The sequence below is a fragment of the Lissotriton vulgaris genome, chromosome 1_2, assembly GCF_964263255.1.
Source record: "Lissotriton vulgaris chromosome 1_2, aLisVul1.2, whole genome shotgun sequence".
Taxonomy (NCBI): domain Eukaryota; kingdom Metazoa; phylum Chordata; class Amphibia; order Caudata; family Salamandridae; genus Lissotriton; species Lissotriton vulgaris.
Window position 1 is genome coordinate 286,863,068 of NC_141686.1, and position 19,335 is coordinate 286,882,402.

Here is a 19,335-nt window from a genome sequence, read left to right on the forward strand (position 1 = left end):
TTCTTTAAGCCGCCTGCGATATTATGGAATTCGGCTTTGGCTGAGCTATTAAGGCTGCTGGACTATCTTCAGGGCCCTTGTACTTCTTTTCCAGGCGTGACAAGACTGGGAAGACCGTTGCCAGGTTTTTCATTGCTTTGAACCCGTCGACCCAGACATGTCAGACAATGAAAATGGAACGAACCATCTTCCTATAGGCCTCCTTAAAATCATAGAGGAAGCATTCTGTTTGAACAGGAGGCATAGAAAGCTTAAATCTGTTGGAGGCTCTTTCTATCAGTTTGTGAAATTCCCTAATGTCTGCCGGGGCAGAATCCACTGGATCCGGATAAGGAGAAGCTGGGTCAGTAATTACGTAATCATCCCACTCCACACACTGGTCAGGTCTGTTGCCATCATTTTGATCCTCGTCCAAGGAATCATCCTGTATTTCCTGAACCACTGGAGGTATACCTGGGCTGGACACTTGGGGCTGAGATACCATCTGAGAAGGTGCTCCAGGAGAAAACACTGAAGAAGCTGGTGGAATAGACACATCATGCACTGCAGAAAAAGCAGGAGGAGTCTGTGAGAATCTCTTCCTATAGTCCTGCAACATGCATTGAAGATCTGCCAAGAGGGAAGAAGGAACTGAAATCATCTATTGGCCTGCTTATCCTGATGATGAAAGGATTGTTGGTATGAATGCTCATGAAGGTATTCACCCTCAGAATCCGTCTCCTGGCATTTTACCAAAAGTGGTGATGGGCTATTGGCCCAGCCAAAAGAATCCTGTTCCTCTCCCTCCGAGTTTTCTTCTTCTTCAAGCAACAGTGCGGGAGGCAAGGGAGTAACCCTCCTTGGAGATGTCATATCAGGCGTTGTTCTCTTTAAAGAAATAGTGATCTTCTCTGTCGACGAAGATTTTGTCTTTGGCGTTGGAGATGTAATACAAACCATTGTCGATGAGCTACTCGACGGGAGCACCGTCGACGGTTGAATCGTCGACGAAGAGATGGGTGTCATCGACACTACCGTCGCCGAGACCGTCGACACTCTCGCCGTCGTTGTTGTTATCGTTGTATTTGCTCTCGTCGACTATACCGTCATCGCCGCTTTCGTCGTCGACACTCTCGTCGACGTCGCTGTAATCGTCGTCGACACGCCCATCGACACTGACCTCGAAATGTGGAGACTTGGAGGAACCGTCGAAGAGCCCGTCAACAGCGGACTTTGTTCACCGGTGTTTTAGTGGTCTTTGTCGACGGAGTCTTCTGTAGCGTCGTCGACGGCCTGGAACTTTTATCAGACTTCTCAGATGTTAGAGAAGAGGGTTTTTTGAAAGCTTTAAAAGACTCCACCACTGCCGCAGCTGAAGATAGTCTTTCCCTCTCCTTTGCACCACAGTGAGGAGATTTGCTCTCAGACTCACGGGGGGTCATTTTTGAGGCCTTTGAAGGACTGCCTGTGGATGGTGAAGGGAAAGCCCTACCGCTTTTCACTGACCTTCTGGATGAAGTTGCAGATGATGAATCTTTACTGTCACTTGACAGAGTTTCCTTCCTTGACTTCAACTTTTGGATCCAAGTAAGGAGACGACCCTCACGGTCCCGAGGAGTCTTTGTGGAGAAGGTGCAGCAGATCTTGCAGTCCGCTGCCTTGTGATCAGGATACAAGCAATATATGCAGTCCTTATGCCTTGTCCCCCACATATAATCTCTTCTTCCCACGGGTGAGACAGGCCCTAAAAAGAGCTTTCTTCTCCTTGTCAGACATTCTAGATGAAAACTGAACAAATCTAAAGAAGAAACTGAGCTCAAAGGAGACTCCCTTAGCACAACGTGCGGTAAGAAAATCTGAGGCTCTGAGTTTCTCTCAGGAGGTTTCTATGGGGGGAGGCTAATCTGTTTGGTTGTTGCTTTACTTTGGTCTCTTTTGCAAAAAGAGGTGGATATGCTAGAAAAGGGAATGAGGCCTAGGCTCTTTTTCTTTTTCTTTTGTATCTACTGCTATGCTATTTTGGTTACCGAGACTCCCATTCTGACGACGGGGAATGATTCAAGCTTTGGGAGTCTATGAAAGTTCCAATACTGGAGGAACCAGCATTGTCAGACACCGGTCCTGCTCCATGTCGTAGCCGAGGAAGATGGAGATAGCGTCATCCATGGGCAACACTGGGAGCAGGTGCCAGAGCAGGTCTCTGTCTTGCTGGCAGTGTGGCTCTGGATCAAAGAACGTATCCATGGGACCCAACTGGTGCCGAGGGTGTACACGCTGGCAGGAATCTGGTAGGGGCCCCTCCTTAACCAACGGGGCCTGAAGGTGCTCCAAAGTGGTCAGGCCACCCAAAAGTGAGGTGCATGGCCTGATAGAACTCACGTAGTTGGGCAGGTGTTGCTCTGGGAAAATCGGGGAAGACTCTGTTGGGGCTCCATGGAGGCCCGGTGCCTGGAGGGCTGATGATCCCTCATCTTGTTGAGGATTTGGACAGATACAGAGAAGTCGAAGACCTCAGATTTGTGTTTCTTGTGCGACTTACCTGATGACGATTTTGACCGGGATGGCGACCATCGGATGCAGCTCTGCGAGTGGTCCCGGGACCCTCCACGTAAAAAGCATCTTGATCATCGCCGGGTCGTCTGACGTCTGCTTTAGTGCATTCGGGAGCATGGCGTGACAATTGTCCTGGTATTTCTCAAGGCACCATAGACAGAACAAGTGGGGGTCTGTCACAGACATCTGTGCCAGGTGCCACATGGTTTGAAACCCTATAGTTTTTTGGGGGACATCCCTGTCATATCGGGAGAAAGGATTTTTCTCAAAACGTTTTTGACAAAACATCGAACAAATCCCAGTCAAAAAGTGACTGAGGGGTACCTCGTCACAGATCTGCGCTATCTGGCACGGAAAAAAAAGAACTGACTTCAGCGCGCCAAGGTGGCACCTATATAGGTACTGCATACGCCACTCTTAGCGCTGACGTGAAGCCGACCAACACCACCTACCGGCGTGCATGGACATTGTTTGAACATTTCCAGATCTAGTCTGACACCTGGGGATAATTCTAAGGTAAGGGATCTGCTGCTAGAAGTCTTTATCAGATACAATTTGGAATAGCAACTGAGTCATCAGCCAATAAGTTAGTGGCACGAGCTTGAAATGTCAGACATTTTTTTGCAGATAGGAAAGTAAAATGGGAGATAGATGGAAAGATTATAAACAGAATTTTAGTCCACTATGTGCAGGCAGTCATTCACCCAGATACCCTTGAAGATAGCGTTAACCGAATCAGATTAATTTAGCCCCCATGTTGTCTGGTAGGAAGCAGATCTCCATCAAAGCTTATGACCAGAACACAAAAGATTGAGGACTGGATGCATTGTGTTTATTACAGTATGAAAACTCCAGCCTTGTGTTCTGTGTGAAGTCTAACCAATCTCGTGCCATTTCTGGTCATTGACATGGCCAGATGCTGAAAACGACCTCTATGTATGTTCTGGAAAGTTAACATAGCCAGGTAGAGAGGTATGAATGTGGTGAGAGTCGAATTCAGTCATGATATGCTCTGGTCACTGAGCAAACAAGTTTGCTAAATATACAAAAGGTTTATTCTGACCACTGGAAGGAAAAAATTAGACTAATTTACTTCATTTTTATTTTTGTAATTTGACACACAAGTGGGACACAGTGAAAACCCCGATAGTCTGAGGGCCAGGGAATGCTTAGAGTGATGTTTGACAGTTCACAAATCAAAAAACAGAAGCCATGTTAGCATGTTTTAATGTCTAGAATGAGCTAGATACCTCCTGGGTGTGCCCAATCTGATCGGTACCTCAATCTTCTTAAGTCTTGACATTTTCGGAATATAAAATGCTAGCAATGGGGACGTGCATCTTGTGTGTTTACTTCTGATTAGGTTCTTGACTTCACAAACACATAGAAGAGAGGTATTGCTAACATGGTCTGAAGTGATTCAAACCCCACCTCTTGACAAAAGTTAGTCACAGATGAACCAAGTCTTTATATCTCTCAAGAGTAAATTATGACTAGGTTTTTGATGAGCCAAATGTTGATATTTAAAATAAAAAAACATGCTATTATGCTCTGTGCTAACACCAGTCTTCATGACTGTAGAAGACCTAATGTGAATAAGGAACCATGTCTCCACATTTTGTAAGAAGGTCATATTGCCAGACACTGTGCAAACCGTAGTATTAAGGATTCCAGAAGTAGTAACGTTATAAATATCTTGATGTGCTTTAATGATGCAAGGTTAGCAATTGCATTAGCTGAAGAGAGCTGTATCTGCAGGTCTAGCACTTTCTGCCAAAGTGGTGTAAGCTTGAACCTAGCCAAGAGCTCTACTTTAAAGTCTGACATGTATTTTTGAAGAAGTGATATTAGCAAGGTCTGAGCATGATGTTCATGTTATCTGAAGAGGTGATATGCATTGTGAAATTATACTTGACCACCTTGGAATGGCAATGATAACATGGTATAAAGGGATCTCATTTTAGCTTCCTTTTTCAGAGGTAAAGGGTGATACCAGTCCAGATTTCTCCAAAAGAAATGATGTCAACACGGTTGGGATTAGGCCCAATTGAGAGGTGAGTCTAATTTAGATTTCTCTTGAAGTGAAGTTGTCAGCACGTTTGAGAGGTAAGCTCAGTTTATAACTCTTCTTGAGTGAGGATGGTAGCAAGGTGTGAGGCAAGCCCAAATTATATTTCTGCAGGTCAAATAATTTTGAGTTCACCTTCAGTTAAATATGTCTTGATGATTCCCAAAACACTTTCAAACCATGAGAGATGATGATTTAAGGTGAAACAGATCTAGATGTGTCCTAAACTGGTGAGGATAACACTGCCAGGAAGAGCAAGCAGAGGCATTTGTAGACACAATCGTTCATATGATATGAGTTGGATCTAAAGTACATATCTTATTCCTGTAAAGGTTGTAGGTAAATAATCTTAAAAAAGAGAAAGAGTTAATGTAGGCAAGGAGGAATCAACCAAAAGTTTGTGAAGAGATACTGATATTTGATTGTGTTGTGTAAACAACCTCGCTCTTACTGAAGAGGTTCCCATACACCAAGAAACAGAGGTGATGCTGGCATGATCTGAGGTGACCCATCCTAGGTCACTTTGACAAGAATAGTTCTCATAGAGTTCATGTTTCCTGTCTGTCTATGGACACCACAGATGGGTCCTTTATGTTGGCCATCTTCGATTCTCCAGCCCTCATTCCACGGGGTCCTTAGTCGCTACTTGAAGTCAGAGGTAAAGTAGGACACTGGATAGTCCATGGTGTCAATGCCCAGGACCTGGCAAGTGCTGATCAGCTGCTGACGTGCCTTCTCTCGCGTTTCACTAACACAAGCCACATTGCAGAATGGCTCCTCATATTCACTGGAGATCATGTCATCATCTAACATGTTTAGCCGGATCACACCACGCTTATGCAGGGTTTGCAGGGTCTCCATGTTGGCTGTGGTCTTCAGTGCCCATAGATGTAGTGAGACCACACACATGACACCTACCAAGTAGGTCTGTGGCCGAGCACGATGCACTGGCATCAGTGGTGGCACACTACAAGCCACCATTACACTGGCTAACATGATATCTTCTCCGTAGATCTCCTGTATCCAGTCACGTAGGTAGAATCCGCCCATCCGTGGGTTGATTTCAATCAGTTTAGGTCCAGTCTGAGTCATCTTCAGCTCTACATTAAAGACGCCATCTGTCAGCCCACAGCCGAGGCAACACTGGTAGGCAGCCAGCACCAGCTGAGCTTCCTTATCCGGTGGAAGATATGTGGGCATGCAGGCTGCTGTCTCTGTGAAGTAGGGCACCCTGGTGGGGCCGTTATCAGAGACAAATGCTCCCATCAACCGGCCATCAAAGATGATAATGTCAACATCATGTTCTGTACCAGAGACATATTCCATCAGCAACATGGCATTGCCCCAGCCCAGCCCAATGCCTGGGTAGTCGGTGTCTTCTTTCAGGTCACTTGAGATCTTCTCGTAATGCTGGTGGCACTGCTCAAGATTCTCCACAAGTTTTACACCAACAGCTCCAGCCCCAAACTCTAGTTTCATCACTCCAGGGAAGTTGAGGTAACGAGAGGCCTTCTCTACATCAGCATGACTCTCCAAATGGCAGCAGGGAACAGCATAGGGACCTGCAGCTGTTACACAAGTACTGCCCTTTTTGTGGCGGAGCAAGTGGAGGTGGGTGCGGCTCTTTTGCTTTGAAATGCGCATGGCGGATACTGGGCTACATCGAAGGCCTAGCTGTTCACATACCAAAGCAGTGAGGACCATACAGTCATCCCAGTAGGAGAGGCAGCCATCGAGCTGTATTTCATGGTCACGCACCATCTCTGATATCCACTGGGCATGCTCCTCATCCCGCTTGTGGTCAGTGACATCATAGTGAATAAAGTTGTGTACAATGCTCGAGGCAAAGTGGTTTGGGTCTGACTCAATCAAGTGAACCTGAGGACAACAAAAAAATTCTGTGTTACACTCTGCACACTATCCCATTTACCTAGTCATCCATCCACCCAATTCACCACCCATCGGCCAATATTAGCATGTTGTTAATCTCTTTTGTACCATCTGTTCCACAAATTCATTCATCTATCCATATACCAAACAATCCGTCCCACCACTCTACTCATAAAAGCATCTGTGTGGCAACCTATCCACCCACAGTAAAATTGATATGCATAAATAATTGTTCACAAAATAATTTCTACATCCACACCTCATTGTATCTAAATTTAGTAGCAGCATGATGATTTTTTTTTTTTGTGTGCAACAATCCCATTGGGGTTAAAAATACTGGTTACACAATCTTTTCTTATTGATTGCTGCAACGTCTTTGAGATGGATGGGTAATTTGCAACCGGTTGGAATGGATAGCTGGCGGAGCACATCATTTCTGGTTGGTTGATGGTATAATTCAGGGATGGGAGGCTATAGGTGGACATGGCTTCCATCCGGAGAGCCTATATTTTTACATTTGTTGCAATGTTTGGAAAGCTCCATCACTGGCAATGTACATATAATCGCAGACACAAGAGAGCTTCGCATACATCTTTTTAACAAAGATGCAGGCAAACCTAGAAAGCCTTAACAGACTAGGGGGCATATTGATTAACATTTGACATAACGCAGCACAGCAGATGAGACTGAAGCACTGCATTGCATGAAAGGTGGTCGGCCATATTTTTTTTTTGACCCCATCTCGCACAACCAGATGTCCGTGTTTGGTGCTTTGATCTTTCAGGCGCTCTTTTCTACTAAAAAACGTAAAACATTCCTAACTACAGTTGTAGTGACTTGATTTTTTCTCACTTTGGTAGTAATTAATTTATTAAGATGTACTCTATTTTTCTAAATTGGTGTGAGATTTTCCTTGTGTTGTGTTTTCACTTTATTACTGTTTGTGTGCTGCATAAATTCTTTACAGTTAAATCTACCAGTTTTTTGTGCCAAGCTACCTAAGGATAAGCACAGGTTAATTTAGTGACTTTCTGTGGTTCGCCCTCCCAGGTATTGTGGCTGTGGCTTGACCACGGCTCACACCCCAGTCAACACCCATCCAGTCGCTCTTGTCCAGGGCAGACAGGATGTGGGCTGGGGTGAGCATTTTGAATTTGTCCTTCCCCAAGAAGACATTTAGAGATCAAAGGATTTCCATTAACTATCTAAGGAAAATAAAGGCATGTAATATAAATAACTGGTCTGTTATCATTCTAATCCTTTCAGTTGCAATGTTATTTTGAAAGCTGGAAGAGAAACGGTAGTGCAAATGTAGGGAGCTGCAGTCTAGGGACCGTAGAAAATGAAGGACCGGAACTTAGAAGTAGCACAAGGTGGCTTGTGGATGGCTAGAAAGCTATAAGTGGTGCATCTTAGGGTGTGAGTTAGCGCTTAAATGTCACTGTCTGATAGGTAGTCAGGAGCCAGACCTTTTACAGCTTTGAGTACTAGTAGCCTATTCCTAGAGGTGATGAGCTACGGGTAAAAAGTAAAGAGGTTGGGTGGCAAAGATTAGATTAGAACTAAGAAAACCTACTTAATGAGATGGGTACAGTAAACGAGAAAAGTATAGAAAATCAGTTGAAGAGGAGTTCAATACGAGTGATTATAGTGTCATCTAGTGCAGGATTTCAAAAAGGCAGTCCAAAATGCATGACTGGATGAGGGGTCTAAAGAAAAACGGTATTGGAGTTATAAGGGATCAAGAGGTGTTGCATGAAGCCACATGATGCAAAGATGTTACCCATAGGGGTGGTAAAAATTGTGATTATAGGAAGGCAAGGACCATGAGCTTCAGGGACTACCTACTGGAAGCGGGATAGATGTTGATATCTTTGAATCCCAGGAGACAGAGTAAGTGAAACATATGCTCAACATAGAGGGATCGATGAGGTTGGTCTAGACTGGTTAGAAATGTTTGAATTGGGTTTAAAAAAATTGGACCCAAATGTGGCGCGGGAGTTGGAAGCCCCAATTACGGAGAAGGAGATGGAAAAAGCTGTAAAAAGTCTCGCTATCGGCAACGCTGCTGGCCCCGATCGAGTACCTACCGAGGTCTATAGACAGTTTTACAACATCATTAAGAAGGAGCTCTTAGTAGTGATGCAGGTTGCTCAGCGAGGCTCCCCTCCTAGATCATGGGCTGACGCCACTATAGCTGTTTTTTGTAAGAAAGAAAAGCCGCCAGATTCAGTAGGGTCATACCGACCCATATCGTTATTAAACGCTGACAATAAAATGTACTCGAAAATACTAGCTGATCGATTATCTAACTGTATGGTTTCTCTAGTGACACCGCATCAACATGGTTTCATACCAAAAAGAGGGACGGTAGAACATGTCAATAAAGTTATCACGTTATTTGACATCGCTGCTGTTAAAAAAAATGATCTAGCGCTCATTTTACTTGATGCTAAAAAAGCACTTGACCGCGTTCAATGGGGATATTTGTGGAAGTTGATGCACAAAATGGGTTTTGGACCAAAATTTATGGTCGCCATACAATCTTTATATATTACCCCGATGGCCAAAATATCTGCTATGGGCTTACTCTCGGATTTTGTTAATATTACACGTGGAACACGTCAAGGCTGTCCATGCTCCCCTCTTTTATTTGCCCTTTACATTAATCCTTTTATTGAACAGTTAAATAGGAGTATTTTGATCCCACCTTATCAAGTAGATCAGCATAATTTTTCCGTGTTTGCTTATGCCGACGATATTGCGGTGACAACGGTAAATCCCGGTATCGCAATTAAAGAAATTGAGCGGCTGGCCAAGGAGTTTGGACGACTGTCAGGATACAAACTGAATAAGTCAAAAATGCAGATTCTTTGCTCTGAAACTGTAGGATGGACGGATGGGAGATTTGTGAAGGAGGCAACATACTTAGGTATTCAACTTAGGGCAAATTGACTGAATTAGTTGAGGTTAATTGGAATACACTGATGAACAAAATTAGGCACTCGCTGGATAGGTGGGATCGCCTGTATTTAACTATTATTGGCCGCACTTATGTGATAAAAATGAACGTGTTACCAAAAGTGCTATATTTATTTAGGTCAATGCCCCTAGAAATTACTAAGGACAAGATACAGGCCCTTCAGGCGAGGTGTGGTAAATTTATTTGGAGCCCAGGGAAACCGAGGTGGGCAATGAAGTTTATGACTTTACCGTATATAAGGGGTGGAATGGGAGTCCCAGATTTTTTTAAATATTATGTAACTTGTTTTCTATTAAAGATGAGGACGCTTATTACTGGAGAGATAGAAGCCAATGTGGCTAATATCCCTTCTATTTTTGAAATGCAACTTGGGCCATTTGTGAAGCAATCATTTTTTAAGGAGATTGACGGGTCCTACTACAAACGGACATGTTTTAAGGTAGTGATGGGCGCATTTAAGGTTTGGAAATGGCTCTTTAATAGAATGGCGATAGCGAAATTATCTTATTACACGCCTTTTAATGCACACAGGCTTCTTCCAGACATATTCTACGATGATATGGCTATAATCTGGCAGCAGAAAGGGGTTAGATGTCTGGGAGATATGTTTAAGGATGAAGGGACTTTCAAATCTTTTGAGGAGCTAAAAAATCAGTTTTCTTTCCCCAGAATTTTTTTTTTCAAATTTCTGCAAATTCGGGATTTTTTACATCGACGGAAACTTACATTACAGCAGAATAAAATTGTAGAAGCAGTCAGGAGGTCAGTTAACATAGGCATAGTATATCAACTGTTACTTGCTGACAGGAGTGACGATTTAGAAAAAGTGAGGTTAAAATGGCTGGGCTTACTAGATGATTCAAAGATAGATGTGGAAGATCTTCTACTCCTCTCCAAGGAGGCACTAATGTCGGCGAATTTAAAGGCCCAGTTTTTTAAGACTATGTATGATTTGTATTATACCCCGATTCGAATGGCAAAATGGGGAGGAGGCAATAATGGCAAGTGTTTTAGATGCGGCGATGATGATGCAGGGGCAGTACATATCTTTGTTAGCTGTGCTAAACTTCAGGTTTTATAATAGATCTTGAATTTTTTTTATCTTTTGTAATAAGAATGTCGATACACATTACCCCTGCTATGCTGTTGTTGGGAAAAATTCCAAAGGATAGGAACGTCGAGCCATTATATAAATATCGTCACTTCATATTTTATGCAATGACCGTAGCCCGCCTATGTATAGCCACTGAGTGGCTTCAGGAAAAACCGCCCGTACTTCACCAATGGCGTGTTAAAATGTTAAACCTGTACAATCTGGAGTGGGGCCTTTTTTCTATTAAGTGACCAAGGAAAAGAAAACTGCGTATCAAAATTTGGAGTGCGTTCCGTGATTACTATGAGGATTGAAAAATGCTCTTTTGCAATGTTTTGGGACAAGTATTTGAACTGTGATTGCTCTATTTTTATCTGTAAATTTTTGCTGTGAATAATAAAATAAATAAAAAATAAATTAAAAAAAAGAGTAAGAGAAACAAGCGAGGTAAGAGGTGAACCAGTTGTGTAATAAACCAATGATACCTAGTGAATCTAAAGAGGAGAGGAGAGGAGAGTAGAAGAACAATAGTTACTTACCTGTAATCTGTGGTTCTCCAGTATTGGTGTCTTTCATAGATTCACATGCCTGAATCATTCCCCGTCGTCGGAGTGGGAGTCCCACGGTACATAAAAAAGCAATAATATGCCATAAATATATAGTAAATACCAATAAAAACAAACCAGGAGGTAAAGTAGCCAAAGTTACAGTAGAAAAAACTTCCACACCTATGACTATCCTAGTCGTTTTGTATAGTCCAAACTACAGCCAATCAGGTGCCAGCACCCACCAGAAGGTTCTCCTCAGAGGCTCAGGCTCTCAGACTTTCTTGCAAGGATTGATGGTAAACCAATATAGCCTAAAAGCCTCTGAGGGGAGGTGGGCGGGTTGCATGTGAATCTATGAAAGAAAAAAAGGCAGAATCTCCTCCGGCTTTGCTGAAAAAGGGTGAACCCCGGTTGAGTGACACCATATGCAAAAACGCTCCCATTTAAGACTGTATGTCTTTATGGTAGCGGGTGCCCTTGCCTTGGCCAGAACTTCTTTGCAGTCTTCCGGGATGTTTAGGTGGGCGAACTCACGGTACTCAGGCGCCAGGCCGCTAATCTCAATGATGTTGGATCCGGATGGTAAACCTGTCCGAACTGAATGCTGAGTACGTTCGGGATTGGATTCAACTGAATCGGTTCGCACTCTGACAGAAGAAGGAGCTCTGTAAACCAATACTGGCGCGGCCATCTGGGAGCAATTAGAATCAGTCGGCACGGTTCCTTCTTCATTTTCCGCAGGACCTTGGGGACTAGTGGAATCGGTGGAAAAGCGTACGCATATGTCAGAGACCAATCTATCGAAAACGCATTCCTCTGAGAGTCCTTGTGGGGATGCCAGCTTGCGAAGAATTGGCATTTGCTGTTGGTCTTTGTCGCAAATAGGTCTAGGTCTGGTCGACCCCATAGGTGAAAGATGCGCTCCACTGTCTGCTGGTGCAGTTCCCACTTGTGAGTGGAGACCGTCGTCCTGCTGAGTGCGTCTGCCAGGATGTTCTCTGTTCCCGGAACATGCACTGCTTGAAGATTTATATTGTGCTTTAAAGCCCATGCCCATAGGTCTTGGGCTTCTTGGGACAGGGGAAGTGATCGTGTTCCTCCCTGCTTGTTGACGTAGTGCATGCTTGTTGTGTTGTCTGTTCTCATTAACACATTGGCATCCTCCTGAATGATTGCACAAAACGCCTTAGGTGCAAGAAAAATGGCTCTCAGTTCCAGACGGTTGATGTGCCACTGCTTTTGTTGAGCAGTCCACTTGCCGCTGATTGTGAGGCCCTGAAGATGCGCTCCTCAGCCCTCGAGAGACTCATCCGTAGTCATGGTAAGGCTTGGAGCATCTTGAAGGAATGCGCACCCCTGCTGGAGATGTCGCTTTTGTGTCCACCAGAGGAGAGAATTCCGCATGATCGGTGTGATCCGGATGAGATCTTCGAAAGTGCCGGAGACCTGTAGCCACTGCAAGCTCAGTTCTTCCTGAAGCGGTCTCATCCTGAGGCGGCAGTTTGGTATTAATGGGATGCAAGATGATATCATCCCCAGAAAAGACTTGTACAGTCAAACTGAAACTGATCTTCTTGATAGCAGATTCTGCGCCATGTGTTTTATCTTCATTTCTCTCTCCTCCGAGACAAAAGCTTGGAGCTTTTGTCCAATGTTGCTCCTAAGAAAGCCTGTCTTTGAGAAGGTTTCAATTGGGATTTTCTGAGATTGAAGGACAGACCCAGAGACTGAAACAGGTGTAGACACTGTTGTAGATGATAATGTGCAACCACGCGAGAACTGGCCTTTATAAGGCAGTTGTCTAAGTATGGGAAAATTTGAATCCCCTCCAGCCGGAGGTCCGCCACCAATGGAGCCAAAACCTTTATAAATTCTCTTGGCGCTGACCGTAGTCCGAAAGAAAGGACTTTGAATTGGTAATCCCTGACAGCCACCCTGAAGCGCAGGAATTTCCTGTGGCGAGGAAGAATGGGGATATGGAAATATGCATCTTGGAGATATAAGGTGACCATGTAATCTCCCGCTAACAAAAGATGTAATATTTCCTGAAGCGATAACATCCTGAATGTTAACTTCTTTAAATACTTGTTTAGAGCGCGAAGATCTAGGATCGGGCACCACTCTCCATTTTTCTTCTTTATTAGGAAAAATCTGGAGTAAAACCCCATTCCCCTCATTTTCTGAGGTACGCTCTCGATCGCTCCTTTTTATATCATCAATTTGATTTGGGCAAACAGCTCCTTCAGGTAAGCTGGAAGTGGTCCTTTCGGTGGGACATTTGGAAGAAATTGCTCGAATTCTAGGGCATGGCCCCTGGCCACAATATCCAGGACCCATTTGTCTGATGTTATCGACAGCCAATTTGAGTAACATTTTGATATTCGTCCTCCAATTTTTCATCGAGAGTGGGGCAGTGGTGGTGGCAGGTGAAATGTCTCATTGGCACTTATCCTTTCCCCGGTATTTGTCTTCCCCCTGTTCTGGGTATAAGTAGATTTTCTCTGGCCGTAAGATTGGTAGCGCTGGGTCTGATAGCGCTGATTGCCTTGTCTGTAGGAGGATTGTTGGTTGTATCCACCTCTGTTGGAGGACGATCCTCGTCCTATCGCTCCTCAAAAGGGCAGCTTGCGGAATTGAAGGGTGCCCAAAGATTTCACTGTTTCCGTATCCTTCTTTATCGTCTGTAAGGCTTCCTCCACTTGGGGGCCAAACAGATATTCACCATCATATGGCATGTCCAATACCTTATTCTGGACCTCTTGCCTGAAGGAAGTGGAACGTAGCCACCCCTGCCTACGCAGAACCGCAGCGCCCGCTAGTTGTCAAAAGCCAGTTGAGGACACATCAACTGCTGAATCAATAATCTCTTCTGAGATTCTTTGGCCTTCTTGTAGGATCTTCAGCATCTCAGCCTTGGAAGGCTCAGGAAGGTGGTTAATGAACGGTGCGATGTCCGACCACATCTGTCGGTCATATCTTCCTAAGATGGCCAATGAATTAGCCGCTTGAACAGTCGTAGCCGCCATGGTGGAGACGCGCTTCCCAATAGAATCTAGGCGTTTGCCATCTCTGTCTGGCGGGGCTGTAACAGGAAAGGAAGGGTTTCTAGCCCTCTTTTGAGCTGCTTGGACAATTACAGAATCAAGCTTCGGCTGATCTGACCTTGATGGCGACTTGTTGTTGCAGAATTTTGGACTGCCGACACTCGAATTTTCGAGAACATAGGATTATTCAAGATCCTGAGATTTGCCCCGTGAGTAAAAGAGCGGATATACACAAGAAACAGTTGGCGTTTGTTGACATAGCGGGTGACTCTGCCACCGTGGAGTTGAAGTTTAGTTCCCCTCTTCTTTTGCCGCCCTGTCCTGAGGAGGCCTGATTTGTTGGAAGGCCGAAACGCGACCGCGTCAACACTTTTCAATTGGAGGAGTCCTTTTGCTTTCAATAAATTTGTGAAAGATACATCACTGGACACATGTGAAGATTGAGGTTCCACGAGGTTTTTGGGTTGGAACCGTTGTGTCTGACTACCTCCTAGTGTACCACCTAGATTTTATAGGAGGACACTTTCGTAGTACTGTTCCATAGGGTGAAAGATAGGAAGTACTAAACAAAGATATATATATAAATTATATCCTCTCCCCCTTTTTTTTGTTACTTTTTTTGCTGTATAAAGTGTATATGTTGCTTTCATTGTGTATATTTGTTGTATATAGGTATGTACATAGGTATGTTAATATGTTGTGTATAGTTCATATATTTGTTTTGAGAGGATTTAGCGCTTGTGTTTTGTGACATATATATAAAAGAAATGAGATAAGTATACTTTGAATAGATTACAATAAATAGAAATGTGTAATCTTATCCTCCTGTGGGTGTGATGATATTGGAAAATATCTGAATAATTTCACAGTGGACCTTAGCCAAAAGACCAATAGAAGAATTTATTGTCATCTATTGCGAAAATTTGTCTAGATTTGTTCCTCCTTTTGCCAATTTTCCCTTCCCATATCGGCTGTCCAGTGAGGCACGCAGGTGATTTGTCCGGCGCCCTGTACTTTTTTCCATTCGTGGCAAGACTGGAGGAATGGATGCCGGGGTTGCCATGACCTTTATTCCCTCCTGCCAAATAAAGTCAATGATGGGTATAGACTTGATCTGTTTCCTGGGCTGATCTTTAAAGTCATATAGAAAACAGTCTTGTTCCATGTGTTCCATATCAATATGAAAGCGTTTAGTTGCACGCTCCATCAAAAGGTGGAAGCTACCCACGTCCACCGGCAGTGAGATTGAGACAGTCTGAGGTGAAGGAGAAGGAGTTTGCACCTGGTATTCATCCCACTCCGACTGATCCTCTACTTCTCCTTCCTCTCTTTGATCATCTTCACCCGAAGACTATGGATCCACAGGCTGATTGAGCGGTGGAGGTGAAGAAGGATTTGCCGGTGGAAAACCTGGCAAAGGCGCTTCAGTAGTCGGAGTAACAGGCACCGACCCCGTACATTCAGATGGCGGAAACCTTCTATAATAATCATCCAACATATACTGTAGGTTGGTAAGTAAAGCAATTGGCACCTGTGAGACAGGGACACGGTCTACAGGGGATGTTATTCGTACAGGTGATTGTGTATCCTCCTGTTCGTCTTCTTGAAACTTTATATTTAACTCAGTAGGACTAGTGTCTGCTCCGAATGTCCTTTGAACCACCTCATCCTCACTGTCAGAGTCTAAAAGCTGGTCAGGAACCTGCGACGGCATCTTCTGAGGTGAAATATGAAGGGGTGAGAGCTGGAAAGCTGGTTCACGCCTTTGAACTAAAGACTGCTTTGGTGTTAAGAACACCGTAGACGGTGAGCAGACCTGCAACGCAGTGCAAGATGACAATTGCGGAGTCGACGGTGGGTCCACCGCTGCTGATGAAGCAAACGTCAATGGTTCCGTCGTCGACGGCATAGACTTCGTCGACAAATTAGGCTTCGTCGACGGCACAGGCTTCGTCGACGGCACAGGCCTCGTCGACGGAATGGACTTCGTCGATGAAATGGGCTTTGTCGACGGAATGAGCTTCGTCGACGGTACAGGTTTTGTCGACGGTGTAGACTTCGTTGACGGGACAGACTTTGTCGATGGGATGGCAGTCGTCGACGGATTGGGCTTCGTCGATGGTAGGATCGTCGTCGACGGTACAATCTTCGTCGACGGTGGTAACTTCATCGACGGAGTGGAGCTCGCCGACGAGCCTGTCAACGGTATCTTCTTCGTCGACGGTAGAGCCTTCAGAGGAGTCGACGACGAGGCGTCGACGATGGCCGCCGTCGAAGAGAGAGGTCTAACAGATACATATACCATAGTTGGTGAAGAAGCCGCCGTCGACATGATCATCTGGGGCTTGGGAGATGAGAATGTCACTGTCGACGTAAATGTAGCATCGACGGAGGTCTTCGTAGACGATGAGGCAGAAGATGGCGTCGTCGACGATGAAGATGAAGCCTGAGGTGAAACTTTGTCAGCTGTCTGAGGCAATCTTTTGGTGGACCGTTTTTGAGGTGCAGAAGAACCCTCAATGTCCTTGCCTGTGGGTGTAGCTTTAGAAGTGGAAGGCTTGTCAGACCCCTTAGAAGGTTGATGTTTTTTAGCAACCTTAGCTCCAGGAGATGGCAATACCTCAGACGCAGGCCTCTTTCTAGACGCTGAAGTGGAACCAGAGGCAATACTGCCAACCTCAGACATAGGATTATCAGCATCCTTAAGCTTTTGTAGCCACAAAAGCAACCAACCCTCTCTGTCTCTGGGAGTCTTCTGAGGAAAGGTTCTGCAGATCTTACAGTCCTTGACTTGGTGATCTGGATACAGGCAATAAATACATTTTTTGTGGGGGTCCTCTTTAAAAAGCCGGAGCTTACCACAAGAATCACAGGCTCTAAACAGAGATTTCTTTGAAGACATCCTTGAAGAATAGATCCAAAAGGAAGAAAGAGAAGAAAACTGAGCAGAGCTCAGGGAGACTCCCTTCACAAGACGTGCGGTAGAAAATCTGAGAGCCTGAGCCTCTGGGGAGAACCGTCTGGTGGGTGCTGGCGCCTGATTGGCTGTAGTTTGGACTAGGATAGTCATAGGTGTGGAAGTTTTACTGTAGCTTTGGCTACTTTACTTCCTGGTTTGTTTTTATTGGTATTTACTATATATTTATGGCATATTATTGCTTTTTTATGTACCGTGGGACTCCCACTCCGACGACGGGGAATGATTCAGGCATGTGAATCTATGAAAGACACCCCTAATACTGGAGAATGATTAACTATGTTAAGGGAGTCAGATAGGTCTAAAAGCACAAGCTCTGAAAGAGTCAGATGTGATGGGCACTAGTGATGACGTTTGATATGCATGAGTGTTGTTTCTGTTACCACCGACCAGCTCAACACATCGCTTTTTCAAAACCCTCCTGCCAAATCACTGGACCCAAATGAAGCAGCCATCAACCTCACACAATGGATCACACATTACGCTAACGAATTAGCACCCTTGAAAACCAATCACAACAAGCCAGGTATCAAAAAAGCCCCCTGGTTCAATGACGAACTTAAGAAATCCAAAAAGACCTGCCGCACCCTCGAGAAAGCCTGGCGAAAAAATCCAACCACAAACAACATGACCGCCCTCAAGAACGCCACCCGCAAACAGCATCAGCTAATACGATCCACCAAGAAATCTGCATTCAAGGATCGACTCGACAACAACGTCCACAACAGCAAGGAACTCTTCAACATCGTCAAAGAGTTTACCAACCCCAGCGCCGGCACCAATGACATCACCCCCTCTAAAGACCTCTGCGACTCTCTAGCCTCGTTCTTCCACAGCAAAATCGCTGACATACATAACAGCTTTGGCGACCAGTCCACCCCCCTCACCACCACCGAACTGAAGCCCACCACCACCACCCTTGACGCCTGGGACCCAATCAGCACCGAAGACACCATCCCCTTGATTAACTCCATTCACTTCGGATCACCAACCGACCCATGCCCTCACCACATCTTCAACAAAGCCGACTCCATCATCGCATCTCATCTCCGGGATATCATCAACTGCTCCCTCAACACAGCCATCTTCCCAGAAAGCTGGAAACATGCCGAACTCAGTGCTCTACTAAAGAAACCCACAGCAGACCCGACTGAACTTAAGGATTACCGCCCCATCTCGCTCCTCCCTTTCCCTGCCAAGGTAATAGAGAAGACCATCAACAATCAGCTCGCCGCCTTCCTCGAGCCCAACGGCTCCCTCAACCCATCACAGTCCGGCTTCCGAGCCAAACACAGCACCGAGACCGCCCTCATCGCAGCCACAGACGACATTCGAACACTTCTTGACAACGGAGAAACAGTTGCCCTCATCCTACTGGACCTCTCCGCAGCGTTCAACAAGGTCTGTCACAGCACCCTCATAAAACGCCTTAGCAACGTCGGGATACAAGGAAAAGCATTGGACTGGATCATCTCGTTCCTCACCGGAAGAACCCAGAGAGTCCGCCTTCCCCCCTTTAGATCAGAGGCCACTGAAGTCATCTGCGGCGTACCTCAAGGATCCTCGCTCAGCCCCACCCTCTTCAACGTCTACATGAGCCCCCTCGTAGCCATCGCACGCCAACACAACCTCAACATCATCTCCTACGCTGACGACACACAGCTGATCCTCTCCCTCACCAAAGACCCAAACACCGCCAAAACCAACCTACACGAAGGGATGAAAGACGTAGCCGAGTGGATGAAGAACAGCCGTTTAAAACTAAATTCAGACAAGACGGAAGTCCTCATCCTAGGATCATCCCCCTCTTCCTGGGACGACTCATGGTGGCCACCGCACTCAAACCAACGGACCATGCTCGCAACCTAGGATTCATCCTAGACTCCTCCCTCTCGATGACCAGACAAGTCAACGCCGTCTCATCATCATGCTTTAATATCCTACGTATGCTCAAAAAGATCTTCCGCTGGATCCCTACGGAAACAAGAAAGACGGTCACCCATTCACTTGTCACAAGCAGACAGCCAAATTACAGAAAAAACTTCAACGCATTCAGAACGCCTCCGCCCGACTCATCCTAGACATACTCGCCACAATCACATATCCGGTCACCTGAGAGACCTCCACTGGCTCCCCATCAATGAGAGAATAACGTTCCGTCCCCTCACCCACGCACACAAAGCCCTCTAAGACCTAGGAC

General features: G+C 45.3%; 1 protein-coding gene across 1 annotated transcript in view; it reads right to left on the reverse strand.

The window, feature by feature from the left end:
- Positions 1–3,617: 3,617 nt before the first annotated feature.
- Positions 3,618–19,335, reverse strand: part of CARNS1 (carnosine synthase 1) — a 570,577-nt gene continuing 554,859 nt past the window's right edge. Inside the window, exon 10 of the mRNA XM_086953255.1 lies at positions 3,618–6,478. Within this exon, the coding sequence (XP_086809381.1) occupies positions 5,243–6,478 (1,236 nt within the window). The 3' untranslated portion in view covers positions 3,618–5,242. The remainder of the gene's footprint in view (positions 6,479–19,335) is intronic.